Source organism: Prionailurus bengalensis, chromosome B4 (genome assembly GCF_016509475.1).
Source record: "Prionailurus bengalensis isolate Pbe53 chromosome B4, Fcat_Pben_1.1_paternal_pri, whole genome shotgun sequence".
NCBI lineage: Eukaryota > Metazoa > Chordata > Mammalia > Carnivora > Felidae > Prionailurus > Prionailurus bengalensis.
Genome location: NC_057358.1, coordinates 32,022,605 through 32,049,686, shown reverse-complemented (window position 1 = coordinate 32,049,686; position 27,082 = coordinate 32,022,605). Strand labels below are relative to the sequence as shown.

Below are 27,082 nucleotides of genomic sequence, written 5' to 3'. Positions count from 1 at the left end.
TACCATAAATTTTGTCATAGATAGAAGTAAATCCTTAATTGTCCTACCATACAGCAGTGTGACATTTTAGCACTGATGAAATTATATTGAGATTATATTCAGCCCAGGATCAAGATTGAAATTCGTCTGAATGAGGACTTTCTTCAATCATTGTTAATTAACAGTGAGTGAATTTGGAAATTAGCTTTTGCTGCAGATTTGATGTTTCTTAATGAATTGAACCTAAAACTATTAGGCAAAGCTGAGCTTACATACAAAACTTACACTGCAGTAAAGTCATTTTGATGACAACTAATGTTGTTTGAATCACAAGTAGTATCAAGCTGCTGTATTTACTTCCTATGTTGTCAAAAATTAAAACAAGAAGTTAAATCTCCACCCCACACGAATTTTCAGAGAATATATTTTCCAAGCTCAACCTAAACCTACAGTTCCAGAAGTATTTTTTGGACCTTGCTTCACATGCAAAAGAAAAGTCAAATATTTCAAAATCCATCTAATTGTGCAAAATCCATCTAACTTCCACTTAACTTTCAATTGAACTGATTAATCTACAGTAACATACTAAAAGGTACATATCAAGGAAAGAATATAATAGAATTCTATAAATGACTCAAGTAATATTTCCTATTAAAATCACATGCTTATGATTGGTATCACTATTAAGCAGTACCGATTTGTGTGACAAGACATTTTCTTATTATATAAGTACCTGCCTCAATTTTGTCTCTTAACCTATAAAACCTATGGATTTACCATCTTGCCTTTTAGAGAAAAAAGAAAAACCCCTGATCTAGAGGACTGTGGGTGTCTGAAAGATACAGGGAGACCTCATTGAAGGATTGCTTGCTAGAAAGTTTGGTTAAGTATGAAGTCTAATTATTCTGATTTAGCAAACAAAGCTTTGCCTGCAATCATATTACTTTAATCAAAAATAGAGCTGGACCCAAAGCTATATCTTTCTGCTATAAACCTAACATGTAAGATTTAGTTTCAGCAAACAACACCAGCTGTCTCACATCAACGTTGCCAAATTGAATTTTTATTAGTTTTATAGTTTTGTTTGTATTTCATTCATACATCTTGCTTTGGCTTCAGACATCAGTAAAACTTATTCTCTATGTGAACATAGATGAGGACCCCTTAACCCTCCCAAATGTATTTTCATTTCTTGAAAAGGAACACAATGAATGCACATGAATCTGTTTCTTCAGGAAGTGTTAAAAAAATTAAGTGAATTTCATTCAGAGATTGTGGACACAGGGTGCCTGGGTGGCTCAGTCAGTTGAGCATCTGATTTTGACTCAGGTCATGGTCTCGCAGTTCACGAGTTTGAGTCCCACGTCCAGCTCTGTGCTGGCAGTTCAGACCCTGGAGCCTGTTTCTGATTCTGTGTCTCCTCCCTCTCTCTCTGCCCCTCCCCTGCTTGTGCTCTGTCTCTCTCAAAAATGAATAAACATTAAAAAAAATTTTAAAAATAAAAAGAGATTGCAGACATGATAGAGTGTCTAGAAGAGACTATGTCGGGCAGAATTGACCTTAACAAAAGTTAGGTCTTTACTCTTCAAATATATTGGTTCTCAAACCTAACATGCACAGAATAACCTGATGAGCTTGTTTAACATGCACTGTCCCAAACTTTTCTTCCAAGGCCCAGGAGTATTCACCTCTGTCACACATCTCAGAACACCCTGATTGATGACACACAGACCAGCATATTTTGAGAAACATGCCTTCAGATTCTTGATTTCCATCGCTTCATTCTGCCCTTTACTTGAGAACCAATAGGATCCTTCATGAAGCAACCAGGTGATTTTTTCTACAAGAACTCCTTACCATAAGAGGTGAGATAGGAAGAAGGGATTAGCCCATTTCACCTTGGTATCTTATTGTTATTACAAATCCTAAACTACCCTTGTTTATGGAACATTCTAGAATACAGCAAGTGCCTTGAGCTATTTTGTGACTAACTAGAAGTAACTAGGGCTTTAATATTCAACCACCAAATAAATAAAATTTCAGGTAAAAAATAACATGTGACAGGAACACATTTCCTATCAATCTAGTTATTTTTCAAAAAGCTTTAAACAACAATCTCAATAATCTTACATTTTAGTGATTTTCTGCAATTTCCACTGAAGGTTCAAACATACCTGAAAAGCCCTTGCTTCATTGCCTAAAAAAACAGATGAATAGATATTCATTTATATAAAAATCATTAGATAAAAATCATTAGTCCAGCACATACTTAATGGTTAATATAGAATCAGAACTACTGAATTGATGTCTCAGTGTAAAGGCATCAAAAACCTAGTGTCTCTAAACAAGCAAAATCACCTAAATTCGGGCCACTTCTTAAGCTAACATTGCTGAAGACTTTTACTGGGTAAGTTTGTACAAGTTCCCCTGTCCCCACAACCCACTGCCCATTAAAACATAAGATACATTTATTAGAAACAAAGCTTTTTCTAGGAAAGAAGAGATTTTTGGCACTGGAAAATTATGGATCAAGGCTCACCTGTTAGCAAAATGCTGCAAGGCGGTGAATTCCAGTCCTAATTCAGCTTCTGATGTTGATATGACTGAAGGGGCTTGGGTTCACTGCCCAGTTTCCTCACCCATGAACCTGGAATAACAACACACCCTCCTTTACAAAGGAACCATGTTGTGTAACACAAAAAAGTGACGACAGCCTTTTCCCAATTCAAGAGATGAAATTATAGCCCCATTGTGATATTCTTCACACATACTTCAACAACTCCCTGACATTTTAACTATTAATTACTTGTTTATTCTCAGTTTCAATACCTTTTATTCAGATCCCTTTGCATTCCTTAACCTTGCCTGTCTCCCTGGCTTTTGTATCTGTAGGTGAACCCCTCACCAACCTTTTGGCAAACATTACTCTTGGCTCCCAGATCACCTATCTTTCCTAGCGACTCTGGGGGGTCCTCTCATGCTTCACACACAGCGCTCACCACCATGCCTCTGCCTGCTGCCTCTGGACACACCTGTCAGCCAGCCAGCTATCAATGGGCTGGCAGCAGTAGCTCTTGCATGGGATGGAGTGCACATCCCTCCCTGACTTTTACCCATTCCTCCCATGTGCAGCCCCGCACACACTGTAATAATGCCCCTTATGTGTCATAACTATGTCATTACCCCCCCTCAGGGCGTATGTCACTTCCTGACTTCTTTCAGATTCCTGGCATTCTGTACATGAGGCTGTTCAGTATACCCCCCAAGTGGTAATTAATTGTTAGACTTGTCATTCTTCAATGGTTTGGTTTGTAAATTTGGCTTAGAGAAAGATGAGATGAGAGGAAAAAGGATACAACTCCAGGAATCCTATAGAAATCTGAAAACTCTAATATCCGCCTCAAGTATCCTAGATCTTAATATTCAACTCCCCAAGATTGTTCCCAGCTAAATGGATTCCCTCTTTCCTGAATCAATAAACATTTTGCCATCACATAGACACCATTAACTGAAAATGTTGTTTTAGTGTAGTGTCTGTACTTATTATATCATGATTTATATTTGAAAGGCATCTGTATGATTATTATATATGTAGATAGTAACATCGCACTAATGTGGCATTACAAGGAAGGCCTCCATTCCATGCAAGTGAAACGTCTGGATAAATGAAAATTGCCTCCTTAAAGACCAATCTTGTGATTGGTCTCAATGATTAATAAACATTAAAAATTTTTTTTTAAAAAGGAAGGAAATTCTGTCACATGATACAACAAGGATGAACCTTGAAGACATTATGTTAAGCGAAATAAGCTAGACACAGAAAGACAACACTGTGACTCCACTTATATGAGTTACCTAGAGTGGTCAAATTCATAGAGGTGGATTGGGGGACTGGGGGGCAGGGAAAACAGGGAATTGCTGAATGGGTCAGAGTTTCAGTTTTGCAAGATGAAAAGAGCTCTAGTGGGGCACCTGGGTGGCTTAGTTGGTTAGGCATCCTACTCTTGATTTCGGTTCAGGTCATGGTCTCACGGTTTGTGGGATTAAGCTCCGCGCCAGGTTCTGTGCTGACAGTGTGGAGCTTGCTTAGGATTCTCCCTCTCTCTGCCCCTCACCCTGCACACATGCATGCATGCTCTCTCTCTCAAAATAAATATTTAAATAAAAGAAAAAAGAAGAGAATTCTAGAGATTGGTTGCACAGCAATGTGAATGCACTTGACACTACTCAGCCATATATGTAAAAAGGGTTGAAACAGTAGGGGTACCTGAGTGGCTCAGTTGGTTGAGCGTCCAACTTTGGCTCAGGTCATGATCTAGCAGTTCATGAGTTCAAGCCCCACATTGGGCTTGCTGCTCTCTGTGCAAAACCTGCTTCAGATATTCTGTCCCACTCTCTCTCTCTGTCCTTCCCCTGCTCTTGCTCTCTTTTTCTCTCAAAAATAAATAAAACATTTTTAAAAAATTAAAAATAAATAAAAATGTTTGAAATGGTAAATTTTATGTTATGTGCATTTTACCACAATTAAAAAGAAAGATATATTTAAAAAGGTAGAAACATGCATTAATTCATTCAGTTAATATTTCTTTTGTGCCTACTATGTATCAGACCCTGTATTAGATCCTGCTCCCTGTTGGTGCCAGGGAAAAAGTGCTGAACAATACAAAGTTTTGTCCTTTATGGAGGTTATATTCTACTGTACAGTATTTAACAGGATATATACCTTTGCAATCTACCTAATAAAGTACACAATTTTAGGACATTGGTTTTTAGAACATAAATGATTTGTCTGGAAGATCTGCAACCTGACCTGTTTGGGTGTAGGATATATCTGAAGTTTAAATATCTTAATTCTAGAAGATTATAATGATTAACATTTTAAAACTGGCCTATCACCAACACCTTTTGGGTATGTTTGCTTAGTTTTTCTTTCTGTTATTTAGATTATGGAATGGGATATGACAGACTGAATATACAAATGGTCAATGGCCAGACCATTGTATGAAAATAAAACTTTGACCTGCAACCTGCAGCAACCTGTCCAGGAAACCAACCTCTTATCTACAATAAACAACCCAGGAAGCCAGCCTGCTATAAATCAGACTTAAGGGGAACAAAATTGCAATCTCCAGTGACACTGCAGGAAGCTAAACAATAACTACTGTAACAATCAGCCTAAAATGGCCAGGACTTGATTAATAACTGACAGCTTCCCTAATTTTTGTCCCTGCTTCCAACGTAGGACCAACCAGAGAAAGCCAAATATGCACCCTGACCAATCACCTAGGATGTCTTGTTTCTAGTTAGACCATCTACAGCTTCCCCATGCCGACAACTTCCAATCAAGCACTCCTGAAGCCCCCACTTTGTGCATTTTATAAAGCTTTCCCACTCCTCTGCCTGCCTTTGAGTCCCCACCAAAACACAAGGGACGGTGGCTGTCTCCCTTACTATAGCAAGCTCACAATAAATAGCTTTGGCTTTTCTCATTTTGGTGGTCTTTGTTTATTTCCACAGATGTTTGCTATATACTTGCAAATTGCTATTCAATCTTTTAAAATGGTTAATAACTATCCACACATAATTGTTCCAGCTCCTTGGTTACAAGCAAGATCTCTGTCTTGCCCATCACCCTCTACCTGGTTCCCAGCTCTCACACCAGGTTGCCCAACATTAACTAGTCATGCAGTAGATGTCATGATTGCCATGCACCTGCCCCAGATCAACAGTTCTTTTCATTATTACAGTGGCATAATTTTTAACAATGAATGATCATTTGAAAAAATTCTTTTAGAGAAATTGTTTTTCCACTTAGATTCCTAGTTAATCTTCTACTGTAGTTCAGGCATTGAGAAATATTTTCCATGTGTTTGTTCTAATGTTTGTGGATAGTTGGATGACCTCCAAATAATAGGAACATTTCTACATCCTACTTGAGAATATATGTGCAAGAACTTAGGAATGATTTCTGTTTGCTTGTATCTGAATAACTACTGGATAAACATCAGGTGTAAGAAAATACTTGATAAAGCTGGGTTGACTTTGGTGCTGAATAATCATTGTAATGAATATTATCTTTAAAATACATAATGTTCTTTTCTCCCTGTGCCTCCAGGTATATGACCTCCTTCTATTCTGTTGGCAGCATCCATTTGCCTCAGGTAGGATTATAATTCTTATGGCAGGAAGGCAAAGAGAAAATATTACATATTTTTTGCAGTCTAGTCTTTGAGAATTTTGAAGATCACAGGCTTGCAAAACAGGTTTTAAAAGAGAAAGACGCCCTAAATTCCAAATACTCTCTCTTTGTGTTTCAAGAGGCAAATCTGGCTGGCTTATAGATTATTCCAAGCATATTGTTCTTTAACAATGGATGGTCATTTGAAAAATTTAAACGTAGAACAATTTTGCTTTTTTTTTTAATGTTTGTTTTTGTGGGAGAACACGAGTGGAATAGGGGCAGAGAGAGAGAGAGAGAGAGAGAGAATCCCAAGAAGGTTCCACACTGTCAGCGCAGAGTCCAATGCAAGGCTCAATCTCCCCCACTGCGAGATCATGACCTGAGCTGAAATAAAGAATAAGACATTCAACTGACTGAGTCACCCAAGCACCCCGAACAATTTTCCTTTAAACAGAGTGTAAGGGAATCCTTGGAAAGGAAAAGGAAAATAGAAAAATCTCTTGTCTTTCAGGTCTGGGGAGCAACAGCAAGACAAATGTATGCCAAGATTTCCCCTCTAATGAGAGAATTACTGAGGAGGATGACATCTCCTGGGCTGCAAGGAGAGATTTTGGAGATTTCTTGTGCTTTTTCAGGCTCAATAAATCATTCCTCAGATTAGATTCTTGTTTATAATGTTAAGTTAAATGCATTGTGCAATGAGTCTTAGAATTTGGTATTTGGGTATTTCACAAGAGTCTCTGCTCTATTCCCTGCTCCAGCCCATCTTCACCTGCAGGCAAATGGAAAAGGTATAGAACAAGGGATCCTTTTGTTGAAACCCATTTATTGTTTGTTACCTTTTTTTAGACATTGAATGTCCTAATTATGTTATTTCAAGAAAGTAAAAAATGTATACCTTTTAGAAAAGTGACTGATTCACACATAGGGCTTGTTTTGAATCTGCAGGAAGACTAATCAGCCCAGGATATGGGGTGTCATTTGTTTCTTTATCAGTTTGGCTCCCTCTAGCTGTCAGTTTGCAAATTTTAGTAGGTTCTAAAATTACACATTCTTTGCCCCTTTCTATAGCACAATTTTTTCATAGGAAGGTTTTGGGGAAAATGATTAACTGATAGAATATATTTTTAGCAAAGATCATATTTAGCCTTTTTATGACAAATTACTAAGGTTCATATATAGGGTTGACAGATTTAGCAAATAAAAATACAGTGTACCCAATAAAATTTATATTTCAGATAAAAAAAAACAAGTAATTTTTTAGTGTAAGTATGCTCCAAATACATTAATTGGGCAACTGTATATATTTGCATAGTGTTTTACATCTCATTTAACAAATGAGGATTCTGAGGATCAGAATTTCCAATTCCAAACTATATTTTTCTCATTTTCCCATGGCTTGTTCTTGCTTTTTCATTCTTAGTTTCCCTGTAAGTTCCCAAAAGAAATCAGGTCAGAGGTCTGATCACAGGACACTTGATTTCAAGTTCCAAGGATCCTAAGATATCTTTGTTTTAACTTCACTAAAGGAAATGATTCAATAAGTACGATCTATGTGCAAGTCCCCAGAAGATCTTTACCTCTCACTAAATGAGGATTCAGTGAACGTAGGAACTATTTCTGTTTGCCGGGTTCCATTTGGACCCTAGTGTTGACCCGCATATCTATAGGCAAGGAATTAAGGCTTAGAGTCACTTGTCCAAGGTGACACTAGTACGAAGTAGGGAGCTGAGATTTAATTCACATAGTCGGCCAGAACAAGATAGTAGCCGTTCCAGGCTTTGTGGGCCATGCAGTCTGTCAGGACCACTCAACGCTCCCATTGTAGGGCCAAAGTAGCCATGGGCAACACACCAATGAACAGGCATGGGTCGCCAAATAGTATGATTTATTGTTCATTTGAATTTTCCCAATCATTTAAAAATGTAAATACCATCCTTAGCTCTAGAGTAGGGATTGGCAAAGTGAGCCTGTAGGTCAAATCCTGCCCACTGCCTGTTTTTGTAAATCAAGTTATTCATCATTTCTCTCCTTGGTGTTCCTCTTGAAGGACAGTCCCATTAATTCTTCATGGTAGATTAATTCATACAGCAGATGTTGTGATTAATCAAGTCCAATGTTTCATCTTTCCCTGGTGCAATATAGGGCTTTTACTAAAGTAATTGGCTTATATTCTTCAGGAGCTCTTTTAAAATGTAAATTGGTAACATTACATTGTATCTATGCATTGGCATAAAACTAGTGGTTATTTTAATGAAATTGTTCTTTAATCAGATAGTCCATTAAGCATTTTCCTCCTAGTTGGGCACTAATCTATGCACAATAACTAGAGAAAGAAATCCACTTACCTTTGGTGACAATTCATCAGGAGCATATACTTGAATTTTTCTTTAGAATTACATCTGTGCTCATCCCTTGTGGAGGGACAAATAACTGTGATAGCCATTGAAATCCTGGTGGCACCTCACTGAGTATTCTCACTTGTGCTGCATCCAGGGGAAGGTGAAGGGAAAATGGAGACATCTACTTGGGAGTTTTGTTTTTTTCTAATACCTATTATTAACATGTTATATTTTTTCCTTTCAAGCAGTGACATTTTTTTCCTCCTAAAAAGATTAAATCTTTTTTTTCAAATATTTATTTTTGAGAGAGAGAGAGACAGACAGACAGAGTGTGAGCAGGGAGGGGCAGAAAGAGGCACAGAGACACAGAATCTGAAGCAGACTCCAGGCTCTGAGCTGTCAGCACAGAGACCAATGTGGGGCTAGAACTCACGAACTGGGGATCGTGACCTAAGCCAAAGTAGGATGCTTAACTAACTGAGCAACCCAGGTGCCCCAAAATAGATTAAGTCTTAAGCCCAAAACAAAATTTATAGCATCTGAGACAAAAGGTGAATTTGAAATGTCAAGATTTAGATTTTTAATTATTTTTACTGTGTCTTTTTAACTTTCAAAAGAAATGTATGAATCATACTGGATTATGGGAAATGGTTAAGGTATTAGGTATTGTAGGGTGTCAGAATATGCACCCCAATGTATACCACGTTTGCATAAGGATTATTTTGAGCTGAAGGCAACTAAGAAGCAGATACAAGAAAAGCTCTCTGCCCTCCCCCTATTTGCCTGAAAGCAAGACATACGTTTACAAAGGTGTCCCCCTTCCTTCTCTATTAGTAAGGACCAAAATTAATCACCAGAGACAGCTTTAGACCTTAAGCACCCTGGAGACAGCACCAGAGGAATCTACATAACAACTTCTACTAAACTTTTATTTACCATTAGTTTGTCATAATGTGCCTTCCCACAGTTTGGCTTGCCAGAGACTCAAGGTTCTTTTCCCTTGTCTCATCGCTTCTGTAACACATTAGTGTTCCCTTGCTGAGATTCCACATAAGCCTGAGTTCTAAGCACCACTTTGAGTTACTCATCTCTGAATACTCCAGGTGTAAGGGTGGTACACATGCTAATGAACTTTTGCTTGCTTTTCTCTCATTGATTTGTCTTTTATCAGCGTAGTTTATAGGGCCCCAGCCAGAAAACCTAGGAGAATGTAGGAAAAATAATTTCCGTTCCCCTACAGTATCTTGAAATTATGTTCTCTGCTTCACAAAGGGATTGTGCTCCTGGTTCAGCATAAATCCATTCCCCCAAACACATCTTCTGAAGCCTGAGACCCTGGTTATGGCAGGTGAGGAAAAGAAGAGTCTTTACAGATGCAGTTGTCACCTCTAGCTGGGTGTCAGAATTTTCTGGAGGGCTTTTATTTTTTAAATGCTTATTTATTTTGAGAGTGAGTGAGTGTGAGCAGGGGAGGGGCAGAGAGAGGGAGAGAGAGAATCCAAAGCAGGCTCCACACTGAGCCCTGGAGAGCTTTTAAAACTGAAGTTTTGGGGCACCTGGGTGGCTCAGTTGGGTAAGCTTCAGACTCCTTTTTTTTAATTAAAAAAATTTGTTTAACATTTATTCATTTTTTTCAGAGACAGAGACAGAGTATGAGGGAGGAGGGGTGGAGAGAGAGGGAGACACAGAATCCAAAGCAGGCTCCAGGCTCCAAGATGTCAGCACAAGCCTGAGCCTGACACGGGGCTCAGACCCATGAACCGTGAGATCATGACCTGAACTGAAGTTGGACGCTTAACCGACTGAACCATCCAGGCACCCCTAAGCTTCAGACTCTTGATTTTGGCTCAGGTCATGATCTCATGGTTAATGGGATTGAGCCCCACGTAGGCTCCGTGCTAAGTGTGCACCTCCCTTGCTCGCACTCACTCACTCACTCTCTCTCAAAAAAAAAAAAAAAAAAATTAAACCCACAGTTTCCCTAGAGTTTTGGATTCAGTAGGTCTGGGCTGAGGGTCCATAGTTAAGAACACTTCCTCTTGTAGGATTGAATAGGAATCTGTAGGAGTTTCCTGTGGCTGCTGGAATAAATTACCACAAACTGGGTGGCTGAAAACAACACAAATTTATTATCTCAATGGTGGAGGGCGATGCTCCATCCCCAGCACTCTGCCACACACAAACATCACTAATTGACCCACTCTTCAGCTAGTCTTTGCTTTTGCAAGAGAGGAGGGCAAAGAGAGAGAGAGAGAAAGAGGACTAGGGTGTCAGAGAGGTCTTTTTTGGCTCAGCCACCTTTGCCCTCCTTGACGTCTGCATGACTAAAGTAGGGATTTTACCACAAGGATAGTATCCTATAAAAATCCCATCCTCGGGCACCTGGGTGGCTCAGTTGGTTACACATCCCACTCTTGATTTAGGCTCAGGTCATCATCTCACAATTCAGGGGGTCGAGCCCCCACATCAGACTCCACACTGATGATGCCGAGCCTGCTTGAGATTCTCTCTCTCTTCTGCTCCTTTCTTGCGCATGCTCTCTCTCTAAGTAAATAAACTTAAAAAAAAAAAAGTCCATCATGTTTGCAGCCAGTGCAATAATACACATTTCAAACTCAGTGAATCCCCCAAAGCCATGAAATTGTTGCCATGGTAGGCAACAACTGTGCCCTAGCAATACCTGTTGGTCATCACAACACTAACCATGACTTAAGACCCCACACTGGAGAGAAAGTAGGGCATACATAGTCTTGATCATGGCCTTGGGCTTGCTCCAAGGGCACTTTGGCTCAGCAGTGAGACATGTCTATCTCTGTCTCCCAGAACTTTGTGGTCAAGAATTTAGCATCCTGAGTTATGCTTGCTTGCACTCCACTGTTCACATCTGACCACTCTATTGGTCCCAGAAGACTCTCGATGTGGTTTCTTCCCTCTTCCTCTTGAACTTAGCTTCCTTACCAGATAGAATCAGGGCCTCTGTTTCCTCAGTAGTGCTCTGCTTTCCTGGTAATTTGGTCCAATAGAGCCCAATTTCACAGACTGCTTCCAGTAGCTCCACATCTGCCCTGTGCTTGTGGCACAAGTCTTTCTGGTTTAGTACATATGCAGAGGTCTTTTCTCCTGTCAGTGTGTGTTTAGAAATCTGACATATGATTCCTGACAACACGCTTTACTGCCGAGTCTCCCTCTGAATGTTTCCAAGCATTCTGCCACAGGAACCAGTGGGTTGACAGCACTAAATCCACCCAATCCACTACTGAAGGTGTGAGTCCATAAATTCTTTCTTAAATCTCTCTTGCTCTCTGCCTCTGAGGCTCCCATTGCTGCAACATTTTGTGGCAAGTTCCAAAGATGGACAAAAAAAGTCCCTATCTAGTTCCTGGCCTGCATTCCACAGTAACATACCTGGTTTCTGGTATCTTTTCACCTCAGATGAGTTTCCCCACTTGCTAATAGCCAGGATCATACCCAACCTGATACTGCAGGCTCCAGGGGTTCCCATTTTATAGATAAAATAGAATATGGTCTTAATCCAAACATGATTGCCACAGATCCTTCACTTTCCCATGAAAGTTGCCAATTTCTCTTTTTAAATTATATGTCCACTCTGGACCTTGAGTGTAAAATGGAGAGAGAGTTCAGAAAAGATAATATCTCCCCCAAATTAATGATTACAAAAATGGGGAGATTAAAAGCAAAATGATGCTGTAGCAATAAAAAAGGTGTGTGTGGGGGGGTGTCACACTTATATCATAATCTTTAAAAACTCATCAACAAGAGAGAAAAACAGCAGATTCCCACTATCTTCTTGACTGAGCAGGGTTCTAGATGCTTCTAATTCATCCCAGTTCCCACCCCCAGGAGCAGTATAAGAGGAAGGTAGGTGAGTGGGGGGGAAATCCCATAAAAATCACCTTAATACTCCCAACAAAAGAGAGACAAGTCAAAAAGATACATAGGAGCCCAGGGCTAAGTTTTCCTCAAGAACAGGAGATGCTGCTTTCCACTCACCATCTTGGTTGCTCTTTGCTAGAGAAGAAGGCAGAGCAGTGGAAATCAACCAGTGGTGATTATAGCAATAAATGGAGATTGGGGAAAATAGAAGACAAAATGAAAATAAGATTTTATGAGGAAAGAGGGGTCAAAGGAAAAATCAGAGTGGTTAGTTTCATCTCTTGTTTGTTTTCCTTTATTGATCTGTTGTCCTCAGCATCAAATATGATGTTAACTGGTGCTTTGACACACATGTATTTAAAATCATACAAACCTTTCTACTATAGATTTTTTAAATCAGAAACGGGTGCTGAAAGTAGTAAAAATTTTTGGCCTCTATAGAGATATTTTTTCCTTTTTAATAAATATGTGAACTATATTCATAGATTTATTAATACTGAATCATTTTTACATTCCTGAGATGAACTCCACTTAGCTGGTCTCTATTATTCTTTAAAAGTACTGTTAAACTATATTTGCAAATAGTTTATTCAAGATTTTGGCTTCCATATTAAAAACCTAAATTGGTCTGTAATTCTTTCCCAATCTCTGGCACCCAAGGCAGGTTGGTTTGACAGCCACCATGATGAGAAACTTCTGACTAGATTCTAGTTTATTTCCAGCTGTACCCACTGTCAGAGGTAACAGGAAGAACTCCAAAACGTGAGCAAGACATCAGCTGCATTCCCTTGTTTCTGCAACTGTTCATGCTGTCTCTATTTGCCCTGAATGTATACATGGATACTACTACCACAGAGTTACACACACACACACACACGTTTTCCTTTTGGAGGATCTAGGGCAGAGCAACTGGAAATGGATTCCTCTCACTGCCCAGGAAACCATCCTGGTAACCTAGAGGGGTTTCCAGGTGCACAAAGACCTGTGCTGCCCATTCTACACCCTTTTCAGGACATCAGAAGTACATAAACTATCCACATATCGTTAATCAGGCCACCTATAGATACGTCTTGAAACGCACACAATGACCTGTCAGTATTGTAACTGGAACGTGGTGATTCTCTTTGTATCCACCAATAAGACACAAAGCCCAAAGACACACAGTGTCTTTGTTGGTGAACCTCTCTAGGCATAGAGGAGTCAGTGCCAGTTCTGAGTCTCAAATTTACATGGTATTCCTACTATTAACACACACAAAATTTCTAGTGGAGAATGGAATGTACAGAATAGGATGAAGAGCTTGATGTGTACAATCAACAATTCCAGTCTTGATCATGAAACCCAAGACAACCATATACTACATTATATTCTTTCCTGTTAAAGTATCAAGATCAAAAATAAGAATTAAGCGCCAGGATTCACAATTATTCAAATAGGGTCAAGACACCTCTATAAAAATATATAATTTCATCAGTGAAAATTTTGCTTTAAGTCCCAATATCTATTCCATTTCTTCTCCCTTTTTTTAACCTTACAATGTGTTGAGGTACTTCAGAGTCCATCGAGGGGTGAGGAGGTGAGGGAGCAAAGGTTGATGGATTTTTAGTTTAATGTTCTATTGATAAACCTGATAAACCTGATCTGTTGATCTCAGGACCAGATCAACAGAAATGACAAGCTTTGCAAAAACAGAGGCAGTGTTTATGCCTCTGATCCCTAACAGCTCATACAGGGTGTAAGGTCCTTTGATTTGGATAAGCCTTCAATTATAAACAAATCCTTGAGTGGCAAATATGATATCAGTAAAATCATAATACTTTAAAAATACATGTTTAATCCCTTAATAGGCTTAATAACAATGGATCTTTTAATTTCTGAGTGTAGTCTTCACCTGATTGTGTGAAGTGTACTCAACCAAAGATGTAATAATTCTGATTTTTTTTCTAAGTGTGGCTCAAAGCCTAGATGCTATCTGAAGAAATACAAAAAAACAAAAACTTCAGGAATAGAATTCTTTTCTAGTTATTTTGAAATTTCCAGGCACTTCAAATTACAAAAACTACTTAACCATTTCTGTATCACAGCAAACAAAATAAAACCAAATTAGTTGACTATTGGAATGTGAAACACTCTTATTGGAGTGTGAAAGTGTTCCAAATCTGGATAGTGGTGATGATTACACAATTTAGCAAATTTGCACAAAATCATTGAATTGTATACTTAAAACAGGTGAGTTTTATGGCATGTAAATTATACCTCAAGAAAGTTACATGCAACAAATTAGTTGCAATGCTTCCTATGACCACAGAATGTCAGCAAAGTCAGCCATGAAGGATTTTTCCATAAACCTAATTTTCTAAGAAGAAGCCAGCAACTGCTAGATATAGCTGTCTTTCACTACAGAAATGCCTTTGTTCTGGCTCTCAGGTGCTCGAAGTTATCAAAGAGTTAGGCATCAGGAATAAGGAAACACTTTAAGTTTTTTTAATGCTTATTTATTTTTGAGAGAGAGAGTGCAAGCAAGGGAGGGCAGAGAGAGAGGGAGACACAGAATCTGAAGCAGGTTCCAGGCTCTGAGCTGTCAGCACAGAGCCTGACGTAGGGGTCAAACTCACAAACTACAAGATTATGACCTGAGCAAAGTCAGACACAACCAACTGAGTTACCCATGCGCCCCAGGAAACATTTTCAAATGTTGTCTTATACAGATCTACAATGATTGAAGCTATCAAATCATTTTATTCATGGTATATACAATTAAAACTAACCAAGCCACAATAGTTTTGAATAAGCTATTCATTCTTACTGAAAATAACAAAATCATTAAAACTAGTTTTGGACTACTTATACATTGTAGTAAACATATAAACTTTGATTTTTTACAACTATTTTATCTTACATTGTACATTTTAAAGGGGAATTTTTAAAATGGTCTAATTCCCTTTAAGTTAGACAAACATTAACCAGTGAACTTTTCAAGTAACTAGGTAATATGAAGAAATCTTTTAAAAGGAGTACGGTCTCTCTCATTACTTCCATAGATCTTCTGAAAACATAAAATACATTGGATTATAGGAAGGTAAACCTAATACACATTGAAAACCACAACTATTTCTGGGGTAAGACTTCCTTTTGCTCAGTGCAGCCCTGTTATGATTAAGGGCAGAGGAAACTTGTGAGCTGGAAATTTTTCTCTCACATTTTAAGCAGATTTACAAGTAAAGTTTACCTTATTTCTAAGGTTTGTCCAAATAAAGTTTTCAAGTGTCAAAATATTAACCTAGGTTTCCCAAATCAAAATAGATGCCCTGCCTTCATCATGAGCTCAGTTTCAATCTAAGGGCTTTTTGCTTTTGAATTCTGGTTAATACTAAAAGCAACGTGAATGACAATTTCTTGGATTAATGATTTGAATACCAGGAATCCAGAAACTGCTCACAGAGATAAGAAAAAAAAGGATCTGATGAGATGATACTTACATTAACTTTTCTCAGAAATTTGAGGGTCAACTGTTTCCTTCACAGTATCACCAAATGTCAAGGTCAAAGTAGAGAAGACAGAGGCTAAGTGACATGTTAACTGATCTGCCCAAAGTGACAAAGGTGGTTAATTGAACAGTTAGGACTAGAACCAGGTCTGGTGGGCTCTCAGCCATAGACCCTAGATTCAAACACATGTCCAGGGCACCTGGCTGGCTCAGTCAGTTAGGTATCCAACTTTGACTCAGGTCATGATCTCACAGTTTGTGGGTTAGAATCCTGCATCAGGATCTGTGCTGACAGCTTGGAGCCTGGAGCCTGTTTCGGATTCTTTGTCTCCCTCTCTGCCCCTCCCCTGCTCATGCCCTGTCTCTCTCTGTCTCTCGCTCTTTCCTCTCTCTCAAAAATAAGCGTTTTTTAGACAAAATCACATCCGTTATTCATTCTGCAATTTATATGATCTGTAACATTGGGGATTTTTTTTGTTGTTGTTTCTGTAGTTCTTTCTATCCAGGGCAGATTTGAAAAACACAGATAACCACTGTCTGATTCAAGAACCGTGAAGTAAGTCATGAGACAATGCTTGGGATGCTAAATGCTCTGCAAGAAATATTCAAGTAATTAGTTAAGGTGAAAATGCCTTATGACTGAAAAATTACACATGGAATCCTAATGTGCTTTGGTGAATGAAGTCTATGCCAGCAGTGGAAGGGGCCCTTAGCTGTTCTGCAATCCACGGCAACCCAGTCTTTTTCACTCTCTACCATTATGCTGGGAGCTCCAGTTACTAAGCACTGGTCTGCCAACTTCCCCTGCCCTCCCCCAAACTGCATGATCCTATAAGTATTTCTGGAGCAAGAGCAACCAGGCATTTAATGACGTAAGTCATGTCTCTTGACTTGAAAGATTAATGGGTCAGGCATGTTATGTACCCTTGATAAAAGAGATTTGTGTTCTGCCCTTCAGGGTCTAAATTCCCAACAAAATCCAGCTGGGTAGTATCAATTCAGACATCTCAATAAAAGGATAAATGAAACCATGCAAATAATACAGACCTATACTATGCCTGAAAAAATATGTATATTTTTTGCATTGTCTAAAAGCTGCAATCTTAGTGGCAGCAAATGTGTTTTTATTTTTAACACTATGAGCTAAGTGAGGAAAAGGATAGTAAGAATTCTGGCTGATCAAAGTAGCATACATGCCTGTGTATTTTAAAACATTTTTGTATGTGAAAAAAAAATCTGTGTGTTTATTTTTAAAAAAATTCATATTGAAATGGATTAATGTTACAAAATCTGGAATTTCTAACATTCTGCTATTATTCCTAATTTCATATATCACATCAAAAGTCCCTGAATTTCAGTTGTTCAAAGGCATAGCACTACTCTGTCACTAATCTAACTTCTAAGCAGTTGCCAAATATCATCAGTGCCTTAATCTGCAATCACATTTTTTTGAACTTTCAAGCTAAGATAACAAAACAAATGCTGATCTTGACATCTACTAAGCAACAAGATATACTACATTTTTTAAGCTTGAAAATATCACTGCTCTCCCACAGTGAATGAAAGATGTACTTTCCCAGTATTGTCAATAATTTCTAGTGATATGATCATGCCCCCCGATCCTTTGGAACCCCACAGTCTGATAACAGGTTAAGATAAGAATTAAAATGCTATCCATGGCCACAACTGAGTGACACCCACACATAGTATGGGGGGCAAGACTCTTTAACATTGGTCTCATTTTCCATTATGTTCTAACCACCTAAAATAACTAATTATAAGCAATTCAAACAAAATCAGCAATTTTGCTGCAAAATGATTCATTTTAAAATCACTTATTTACCCATCAGTTTTTAAGCCTTCATAGACTAAGAATGGTTAAAACAGAATAAGGAGTTACAGAAATGGCACATGCATCATGTTGGGCTGTGGCTATAACACTAGTCTTGTATGCTCAGTAAATATTGGATGGGTGCAACCATCCATGACTTAGGGGAAAACTGGGTGAGGCCTGACCCCAGAGTGTGTTCTCCAAAATTTAATGTGCTTCAGAAACAGGAGTGCAACTGGGTAAAAATAGAAATGCTCATACCTACTAAATAAAAATTCTAGATATATGGAATGCCAAACAATAAACATATAGGTACAGTCATGTTATCCTTTATCTAAAAAGCTGATTTTTAATAGCTTCCCTATTAGGCTACTTATTTCCTCAAAAGTGTATCAATAGTTACTGTGTTTAAAAGGTAGGAATTTTACATTTTTTTAATGTTAATCTTTGAGAGAGAGAGAGAGACAGAGCATGAGTAGGGGACAGGCAGAGAGATAGAGAGAGACACAGAATCTGAAGCAGGCTTCAGACTCCGCTGTCAGCACAGAACCTATGCGTGGCTCAAACCATAAACTGCGAGATCATGACCTGAGCTGAAATCAGATACCCAACTGACTGAGCCACCCAGGCACCCCTAAAACGTAAGAATTTTAAAGTTTATTCCTAAGTCAAACCCTGACACTGGTCTGCCATAAGTCTGTGCTTTCCAGAGCTCATCAAACATTTGTTTGTTGTTAAGGCTTGTTGAGAGCTATTTGTTCTAGAGACCCTTACACCGTATGTCAAATGTCCTCATAAAGTAGTAGGCCACGACAGACCTGACAGGGTCCCTGCATCCTCCCACTGTTTCCCAGAGACCAGCGGGACTTTCCTACAGTGAGTGACAAGGCATTCCTTCATGAGCTTCCCTCTCATCAGACCACAGGGGCAAAAAAAAAAAAAAAAAAAAAAAAAAAAAAAAAAAAAATCAAGGCATCATGGTAATATAGATTACTATACTAGTTAAAAGGTCTGAGTATTCTGGTCTCTCCATGGCCAAGAGCTATCAGTAGTTAAGTAAATTAACCTGAAATTTGGCTTTCTTGTCTATAAAATTAAAGGAGTAAACTATAGTTGATCCTTGAACAATGCAGGGGTTGGGGTGCTGACATCCCCTTCCCTACTGTAAAAATCCAACCCTTTTGACCCCCCCGCAAAACTTTAATAGCCTATTATTGACCAGAAGACTTAATGATAACAGTCAATTAACACATTTTATATATTGTGTACTGTATTCTTACAATAAACTAAGCTAGAGGAAGAAAATGTTAAGAAGATCATAAGCACATTTACAGTTTTGTACCATAAAATAATCATGTACAAGTGGACCCATGAACTTCAAACCATATTGTTTAAGGGTCAACTGTACACTTTCAGGATTTCTTTCACCTTGATGATTTGACTTCAATGAGTACAACTGTTGATGTGATGTGCCAATAGCCAAACTACAGAGTCATTTTCTTCTGATCAAAATCAGGGATTTTAGAAACCAGAGAAACTAATAAATGCTTTTGCTCATTAGGAAATAAAAAGTTTGGAGATTTCTAGATCTAACCACTTGGAACCAGAGAACTATCACCACAGCAGCCATCACCTGCTTGGCCAGCATGCACTTCTTATGGTCCCTCTCCTACATTTAATCCAAGCTAGGTCAGAGCCCTGAGGCAGAGGCATTGTGTCCCTTGCCTGGTTCTTTCATTTTTTTATTTCTTTTTTTTTTTAATGTTTATTTATTTTTGAGAGAGAGAGAAACAGAGACAGAGTGCGAGGGGGGGAGATGGAGAGAGAGAGGGAGACAAAGAATTTGAAGCAGGCTCCAGGCTCAGAGTTGTCAGCACAGAGCTTGCACAGGGCTTGAACTCATGAACTGCAAGATCATGGCCTGAGCCAAAGTCTGACACTCAACTGACTGAGCTATGCAGGCACCCCTCCCCTTGCCTGGTTCTGCTCTTGATCTTGAGCTCTGACAGCTATGGAACCTTGGGCAAGTTACTTGCCCTTGTCTTCAAGCCTGTTTCTTCATCTGCCAACTGGGGATGACAATAAAAGCACCAACACTTGTTGGGTTATGAGAATTAACTGTGATAAGCCCTATATGGCACATTGTTTGGTGCCTAGCACAGAGTAAGCACTCTGTAAATGGCAGCAATTATTTTTGATGACAGCCGCATGGTTATAGCATCCATAGAACTCAGCACATGACTGAAGAAAGTCAAAAAAAAAAAAAAAAAGTCCATGAAGTCACATGGTTGTCACAGCCCCTGGTCCTCTCTCCTTCTGGACTTACTCTTACTAAATGCAACCTCACTTGTTGACTTGAAGGAATGAATGAACGTGCTGACTCTCTATATCTCTTTCCAGAAACTCCAGATCACACAGCTCTGACGATGGGATAATAATTTAAGGAAGCAGGTGGCATGATCGATGAATTAAAGGTATCTCTTTCACAAAAAAGAAACTGGTAATAGTGGTTGCCCTCCCAGGAGGTGGCATCAAATCAGGGACAGGAGACTGACTTTTCACCATATGCCATTGTAGCTCTTGAAATTTGAACCTCAAATATGTGTTACCTACATTAAAAAATGTTCTTTAATGTGCTAATTTTTGAAAAGTAAAAAGTCAATTTGTAACTTAGAAGAGCATATGCCTTCCCCTCATGAGAGTTGGGAAGCTGAAAGTCCAGCCTCACGTGCCCTTCAGAGTATCTGAGTGCCCGTGGTTGCTACCTTGCCCATGCACCCCCACAACTGGGAGGTGATGGACAGACCCCATGGGAGGTGGGACAAAGAGAAGGAAAATCTTTCTGGTTCAGAATTATTTCAGGTTTTGACTGGTTTCTGCACAGAGGAATCAAAGGAATACCTACTGTAGATTTAGAGCAGGGCTTTATGTCCAGTTCTATTCTACTGCCCAGGGAAGGCAAAGACCTGAATTAAAAGAAAGAACAGAGAGTGAATGAAGTGTGTGTGTGCACATGTGTGTGCGCACGTTTGTGTGTGTACTCCAAATAACCCATGCTGGCTCAGCTTTTCGATGCTCTTTTCCCAAATATTTTTCTGATAAAGAAATCTGAAAAAAACTCGGCATCCTTTTGAAAATTAAGACTGGCTTGGAAATAACAAGGGCCGCACTGTATTTGAGCAAGTACAATGAAGTACAACAAAGTTATATAACAAGGTTAGCTTTCTCCTTTTACTCATCATTTTCCATCCCTGATGGAATTAATTATGTGTGGGTGTGTAAAGAAGATGGCCCTGAAAAGAAATATCTTAAATCTCATTGTAAGCTATCACACAGCACCCCATGGCAAAATTGATCTTTGAAGAACAAACATGTTAAAAATGCTTTGCACTAAAATACATTTGGAATTCTAAAATGCATAAATATGAAACATAGCTATGATAAAATGGATTTATACAGAATATTGAAATATACCATGCTCAAGTAGTTCAGAATCAGGCCTGTGTCTTTGGGACGACCTTAGAAAAGATGAGCCACATTTAAGTTCCTGAAAACCTTGGTACATACTATAAAACAGGAAAATCAGTGCATCATGGCTAGCCGGCTGGCTTGCAACTCTGCTTAGCTCACACGTGTCCAAATTGCTTCATTCTTTTTGGTTGTAGACTAGAAAAACTGTGTTGGTTTCACAAGTCCTCATTTGTTTTCAAAGTGTACTTTCAGCACGTAGGAAACAGACCGTACTGGACATTAAGAAGAATATAATAAAGAAAACCTAGAAGTGTGGTTGCTGATGCGAAAGGTCCTACTTCAAGCAAGCCTAGAGCTGAAACACATTTAAATGTGCGGCAGAAATTCATTTCCTTTATTTTCTCGCTTCAAATGATTTAACATCGAGAACTACCTAGTTAAATCTGAAAAGGAGGCGTAATCCCACGATTCACGATCGGTAATTTCTACACGCATAAGTCCAGATTCTGAAAATTATAGGAGAAAAAAAAAGAGACACAAATGTGCAATGACAGCTGTGGATTCTACGCAACACTGTTCAACAAGGTGTACAATATCCATGCAGCTTCCAATTCGCTGCTCGCTGTTTAGCGAGAGGTTGTAGTCAGTATCTGTTGAAGGCCGAATGGAGAGCTATCAAACTGTATTTTTAGCAGCACAAGTTTTTGTTTCAGGGATACACTGGAGAAGTAAGAATTAAAAGTTCCCACACACCTCTAAGAGCTTGGCCCAAGTCCCCTCTTAACAACCTCCACTTAACTTCCTGGACAGTTGAAGCACTCATGCGTCTTCCTTACGTTGTCAGCTGCCCACACACCATTCTCCCAGAGCCCCAGTTTGATCCAACACTGATGGCCATATGCTTCATAGAAGCCTGAAACCCTCTCAGCCCCAAGGGTAGAATCTTCACTGGTAATCTACTCCTCTTGCCAGCGATTGGTTATGGAGGGAGGTTCTGGTGAAAATCTAGCTGGTAAAACTCGAGGGACTCTGCTGCTGAAGGTCTGGTGTGCAAGTCTTCCTTGCTCTTAAAACAGGACAGAAGAATGGGGTGTGCCACTTGTCCCCTCTCCGGTGCCTGCATCTGTAGCAGCAATATCGAGATTGGGGGAACCAGCCAAAACAGGGAGCAATGATCTGGTCGTGAGGCCATTGTTAAGTCACTAAATTAAACAAGCATGGGATTTCCTACCTGCACTTCTTGTTTGGGGAGGGCATAATATCTCCTCCTAGTTTAAACCACTGGGGAATGAGGAGACACCTGCTTTTTGTGGCCCCAAGTAATCAGATGCAATCTCCTTCCTCTGAAATAACAAGCTATTTTATAGAGCAGAGACCTCACAGGAACACACGCACAGGCTTTCCCTCTCTTGGAAACTAAACTCTTGTGTGAGGAGTAACGTTCTAAATTCAAGCTCCTTGGAGTATAGCGTATGCGCTGCATGCCCCGTCCTGAATACCCTCCTCCCCCACACTGTCACGTACTTCAGACCCAGTTCAAAATCTGCCTCCTCCACGATAGTTTCTTATTTAATCCTTGCCTACATCTGCCTGTAATCCTAACATATGGCATTCACTGCCTCTAACTTTTTTACATCTTGTCTGCTGATCCTTGTGTCTCCCTCTCAGCTCCACACTGAGCACACATTTGATTTACAGCGACTGACTGAATATGAAGCCCCATTTTCCTTCACCTGAAACTTGGGATTGTCCTTTCCTCTTTTCTTCCTTGTCTTCTTTCCTCATCTTACTTCTCTGTAGAAGAAAAGACAAAAATTGAGATAAAAGAGATTCGGAGCTCAGATTCTGAAGGTAGGTAAGTCTTTCTAAAGAAAGGCCCAAATGGCAGGCCCTACCTTCTGGGAGTTACAGATAAGGGAAAGAATTATGGCTGGTGGGGGCTGGGGGTACAGCAGTTAGACACGATACAAATGACCTCCTGTTTCTGTACCTCCCTGACATACTGACCAGGTTCCACTATTGAAAGTAGGGGTTGGGGGTGGGAGGGACATCCTGAACAAATCAGAAGTTATGAGAGAACATAGAGCAGAGTCTAGCACATGGTAGGCACTCAACAAATGTCTCAGGAGTGAATGAGAGATGACAGAGCATCTTACCAGTAGGGCTTCGGGCTTATACCTTGAAGGTTTTTATTATAAAAACAGAACAAAATGTAAATACCAGTAATAACACTGGTAGTGAACTTCATCTGAATGTGCTGACAAAAAAATCTTTGATCTGGTGTAGATTTCAAGATGTTTTGAAAGGGAAAATAAAATCTTGGGTTGTTTTGGTTTTTACTTTAAAACTCCTATGGCTGTTAGCTCAAACTCACAACCAGGGGCCGTCAACAGGAGATTTCCAGAATATCTGCAGAAAGGCCTACTCCATCACACAACCTGAATCTCCAGCAGCCACTCTTCTGTGTAACAGCTCTGGGGCCATCCTACTGATGAGATGGCGCAAAGGGCATCTGCAAAGAGCATGACCCAGTGTAGAAACAGGCTTCCACACACGTGAAGCTATGCAGATACATTTTTAACGTCAACTTTTAACACGTTCCAAATATTAAAAATTTGTCATAACTTTCATTAGGCTATTCATTCAAACCGACACTAAGAACTTTTCTGCAAGATCTTTTATATTACACAATAGAGTAAAAACTGTAGTAAAGGTTCAGATAGTTAAATGAGCACCACACACTACAAAGTGTAACCAACATGGTTCTATTAAAAACTCTCTTCAACTATGGCATTCAAGGACAGCAATACAATATTTTCTTTACAAAGCAAGTAATATAAAAATCTGCAAATGCCATAAATTCATTTATAGGCTATTATTTTCATATAGGCATATCATTAGATTCTTTCAATTTTTTCTTTCAATTCTTTCCTGAGGTATTTTTTTGTTTGTTTGTGGTTTGCTTTTACTGTACTGCTGGATGCATTATCTTGATCATCCTTTCCTAAAATGATTTTTAAAGACCTGCAAAAAAATTTTATTGCATAGGACACTATTCAGGACACAGAGGTTAGGAACTGCAAATATGTGGCATTGGAACAAGTCTTACAAATACTGCATTTTAAGAATTTGTTACATACATTTTTTACAGCTGTCTCTTTTTAAAAAATTGAAGTTATAGCTAATAGTTAACTACGTACAGTGAGGCATTTTAGGAATGTCAGAGGTGAGAGAATATGATGAATGATACAAAGGAAAAAAGCCGTAATTCTTGCTGGCTATATATTGTATTGCCTTCAAAAGCAACTGTACATGTTGTAATCAGTTCATAGTTAAATATTTCTACTAATCTGTTTTGGGAGAGCAAATGTCTTTCAAAGTTTCAAGTTCCTCTATGAGCTTCTTGTTCTGAACCTCCAGCACTGCAACTCGACTCTCCAGACATTTTACATATTCTTTCTTTCGACGTCGACATTCTTTAGCAGCTTCCCTGAAAAAAAGTAGAAGCAAAGGGGGAAACAAAACACTTTTTTGCATGCTATTGACAAGCAGGCTGAAGTAAGCTTGCTAAATGTGATCATGGCTGCATTCCAAATCTTGGAACAGCGTTCCCAATTCAATGTCAAACACTAAGCCAAACTGGATTCTTAAGGGTCACAAGTGTCCCTTCCACAAGTCCACATGGCAATTAGTAGAATTGCTGCATCTCCTGCCTTGATTAGAGTTCATAGTAAACAAGGTCCAAGTCAAAGACAGTTACTCTGCTTTATGGCAATAAAGATCTTTGAGGGCCTTGAGTTCCTCAATGAGAGTCTTGTTTTGGTTTTCAAGCACAGCCACACGATTTTCAAGACATTTGACATATTCTTTCTTCTTCCTGCGACACTCCCGGGCAGCTTCCCTGGAACCAACACAAGGCAAATGACTACAGGAACAACTTCCCAGCACAATTCAGACCGGCTCAAATGAACTTCTGCCCCCCAAACTCAACAGCCAATCAATCCTAGGTAAGGTTTATACAAAGCCACACAACAAATGTAACCAAGCACATGCCTTTTATAAGATTACTTTAAAACAACAGGACCGACTTGAGAGCACAATTTGCCCATCATTCGTTGTACATGGTGTTTTCTTAGGGCACACATTCCATGATCACAGTGACCAGAATGGTTTTCAGTAACCTAAAACAATAGGACCACATTCCCAAGTGGAAATTCTACAAAAACACTTACAGATCCTTTTAAGTCTCTTCGTTATTTTTGTCCACCAAAAGCCACATATTCCATCACAATGAATTAACTTTATTTGATCAAAAATACTGGAAAAAATTAATCCTCAGAAACTTGAAATGTCATTATTGGAGATTTTGATTCTTCAAGACTAAATACCAGTAAAACAAATAAGCTCAACCACGACTGCAAGAAGCAGTTTATTGGCTAGAAAACAACCTGGATACAGACAACAGGAAGCAAGTCATGTACATTTTCATGAACCAAAATGAAATGGACTCTGCTTTTGAAAATTAAGGAAGAGAAGAAGGGAGGGTACATAATACAACACTCAGTAATTCAGATCATTTAAAGCCATGAAGTGAAAGCACCACAATTAAAATTTTGGAAAGGAAGCTACTACATAACCCAAAAGTGTATTTCAAGACTGTTTTCTAATCAAGTGCATTAATTACCCAATATACGGATTGTTGAAGCACTGTAGGCATGCCCAAAGGACAGACCAGCCAAAGCAACAAACACAAACAGATGTGCTAGTCATTTTCATGTATAGCCCCACCAAAAAAGAATAACTACAGCCAACATTTTTCTTTCTCCTGATTTTTAGGGTGGGAGGGGGTGGCAACCACATCATTTAAGTCCTCTGTAGAATGCACCCTCTGATAACAGTGTTATTTTGGAGTAGTCAACTGAAAATAACTGCCTTTGGGGTGTGCTTCATATCAGAAAAGCCTACACTGAAACAGATAACTCACACATATATTAACAAAAGCTGTGTTGGATGGCTGAACACCAGTTACTATAATGCCGACTCACAGTGCCCCAATTCTGAACCAGGAGTGATGTGCACAATAGATTTGGCCAATTCTGCTGTATTTTTAGGATGGTTTACTCTCACTAACAACTTGTTATCTGTGTTTTCTCCATGGGACCCAGTATCAGCAGAAAAAAGACCTTGAAATCCCAGTGAACTGCAGGAAAAGATCAACTCCTACTTCCTAGCCAAGAACAATGCCCTCACCCTGTGAACTCACAGAGCTCTCAGACTTCTCAACTAGTTAACAACAACAACAAAAAAAATGTAAAAAGTGAACTGAATCTGTTTAATACAGATTTATTTAATCTAAATGATGCATCGGGAAAAATTGAGAATAAATCCAAGCACACTCATAAATTTGCCAGTTTGAGAACATAATTAAACTTTTCTATAAAGGAACTAAAATACATTTATTAATACCAAGATTTTCATGATTGGATCATTGTATTAAATTCTAGATTTGGAAGGGAGATAGTCATTTTACAAAGCAAGTTACCATTAAATGAAATTTGAAATATCTAATAGCAGTGTTGTGAAATATTTTTTTTTTCATTTTCTTTACCAAAGTATAATATTTGTCATAAATATCATAATTCATATCTCATGTGGGTGCAGGCACATGTTACCAGTGAAAATGTTCCAAACACAAAGCTTTAAATGATCACACCAGTAGATGGTACATTCCTAAGTATTTCCCAGCTATGGAAAACACCTGTTTCTTCTATTAATAGTTAGCTCAGTTTTCAGGCCGTGCATTTATTTGGATATATCCTCAGCATGAAGAGGAAATACATAGCAAAGAGGAAATGTTGACATGGCTGTAAAGAAACACAAACTGTCACTGGACTGGG

General features: G+C 38.9%; 2 protein-coding genes and 1 long non-coding RNA gene across 39 annotated transcripts in view; 1 reads left to right on the top strand and 2 right to left on the bottom strand.

The window, feature by feature from the left end:
* Positions 1–3,095, bottom strand: part of CCNY (cyclin Y) — a 315,939-nt gene extending 312,844 nt beyond the window's left edge. The window contains exons 1-3 of one of the 5 annotated variants that reach the window (XM_043563710.1): positions 3,012–3,095; positions 2,519–2,626; positions 2,154–2,176 (exon numbers count right to left, since the gene is read on the bottom strand). The gene's annotated coding sequence lies outside the window, so the exon portion shown is untranslated. Of the gene's footprint in view, positions 1–2,109; positions 2,177–2,518; positions 2,648–2,978 lie in introns of those variants that run through there. The other 4 variants (XM_043563711.1, XM_043563712.1, XM_043563709.1 and 1 more) reach the window with 4 other exon arrangements.
* Positions 1,394–26,753, top strand: LOC122473320. 2 transcript variants are annotated; one of them, XR_006294645.1, is made up of 6 exons: positions 1,394–1,844; positions 6,095–6,140; positions 16,376–16,439; positions 20,115–20,188; positions 25,082–25,192; positions 26,351–26,753. It is a non-coding gene; the product is annotated as an uncharacterized LOC122473320 (long non-coding RNA). The 2 variants fall into 2 exon arrangements; XR_006294646.1 differs by lacking the exons at positions 16,376–16,439; positions 26,351–26,753 and having other exon boundaries at positions 25,082–25,518.
* The window catches only part of CREM (cAMP responsive element modulator), a 73,456-nt gene continuing 70,308 nt past the window's right edge, over positions 23,935–27,082 (bottom strand). For 20 of the 32 annotated variants that reach the window (XM_043563675.1, XM_043563687.1, XM_043563672.1 and 17 more), the window contains one exon: positions 23,935–25,086. In XM_043563675.1, the coding sequence (XP_043419610.1) occupies positions 24,942–25,086 (145 nt within the window). In that variant the 3' untranslated portion in view covers positions 23,935–24,941. The remainder of the gene's footprint in view (positions 25,087–27,082) is intronic. The other 12 variants (XM_043563674.1, XM_043563678.1, XM_043563688.1 and 9 more) reach the window with 1 other exon arrangement.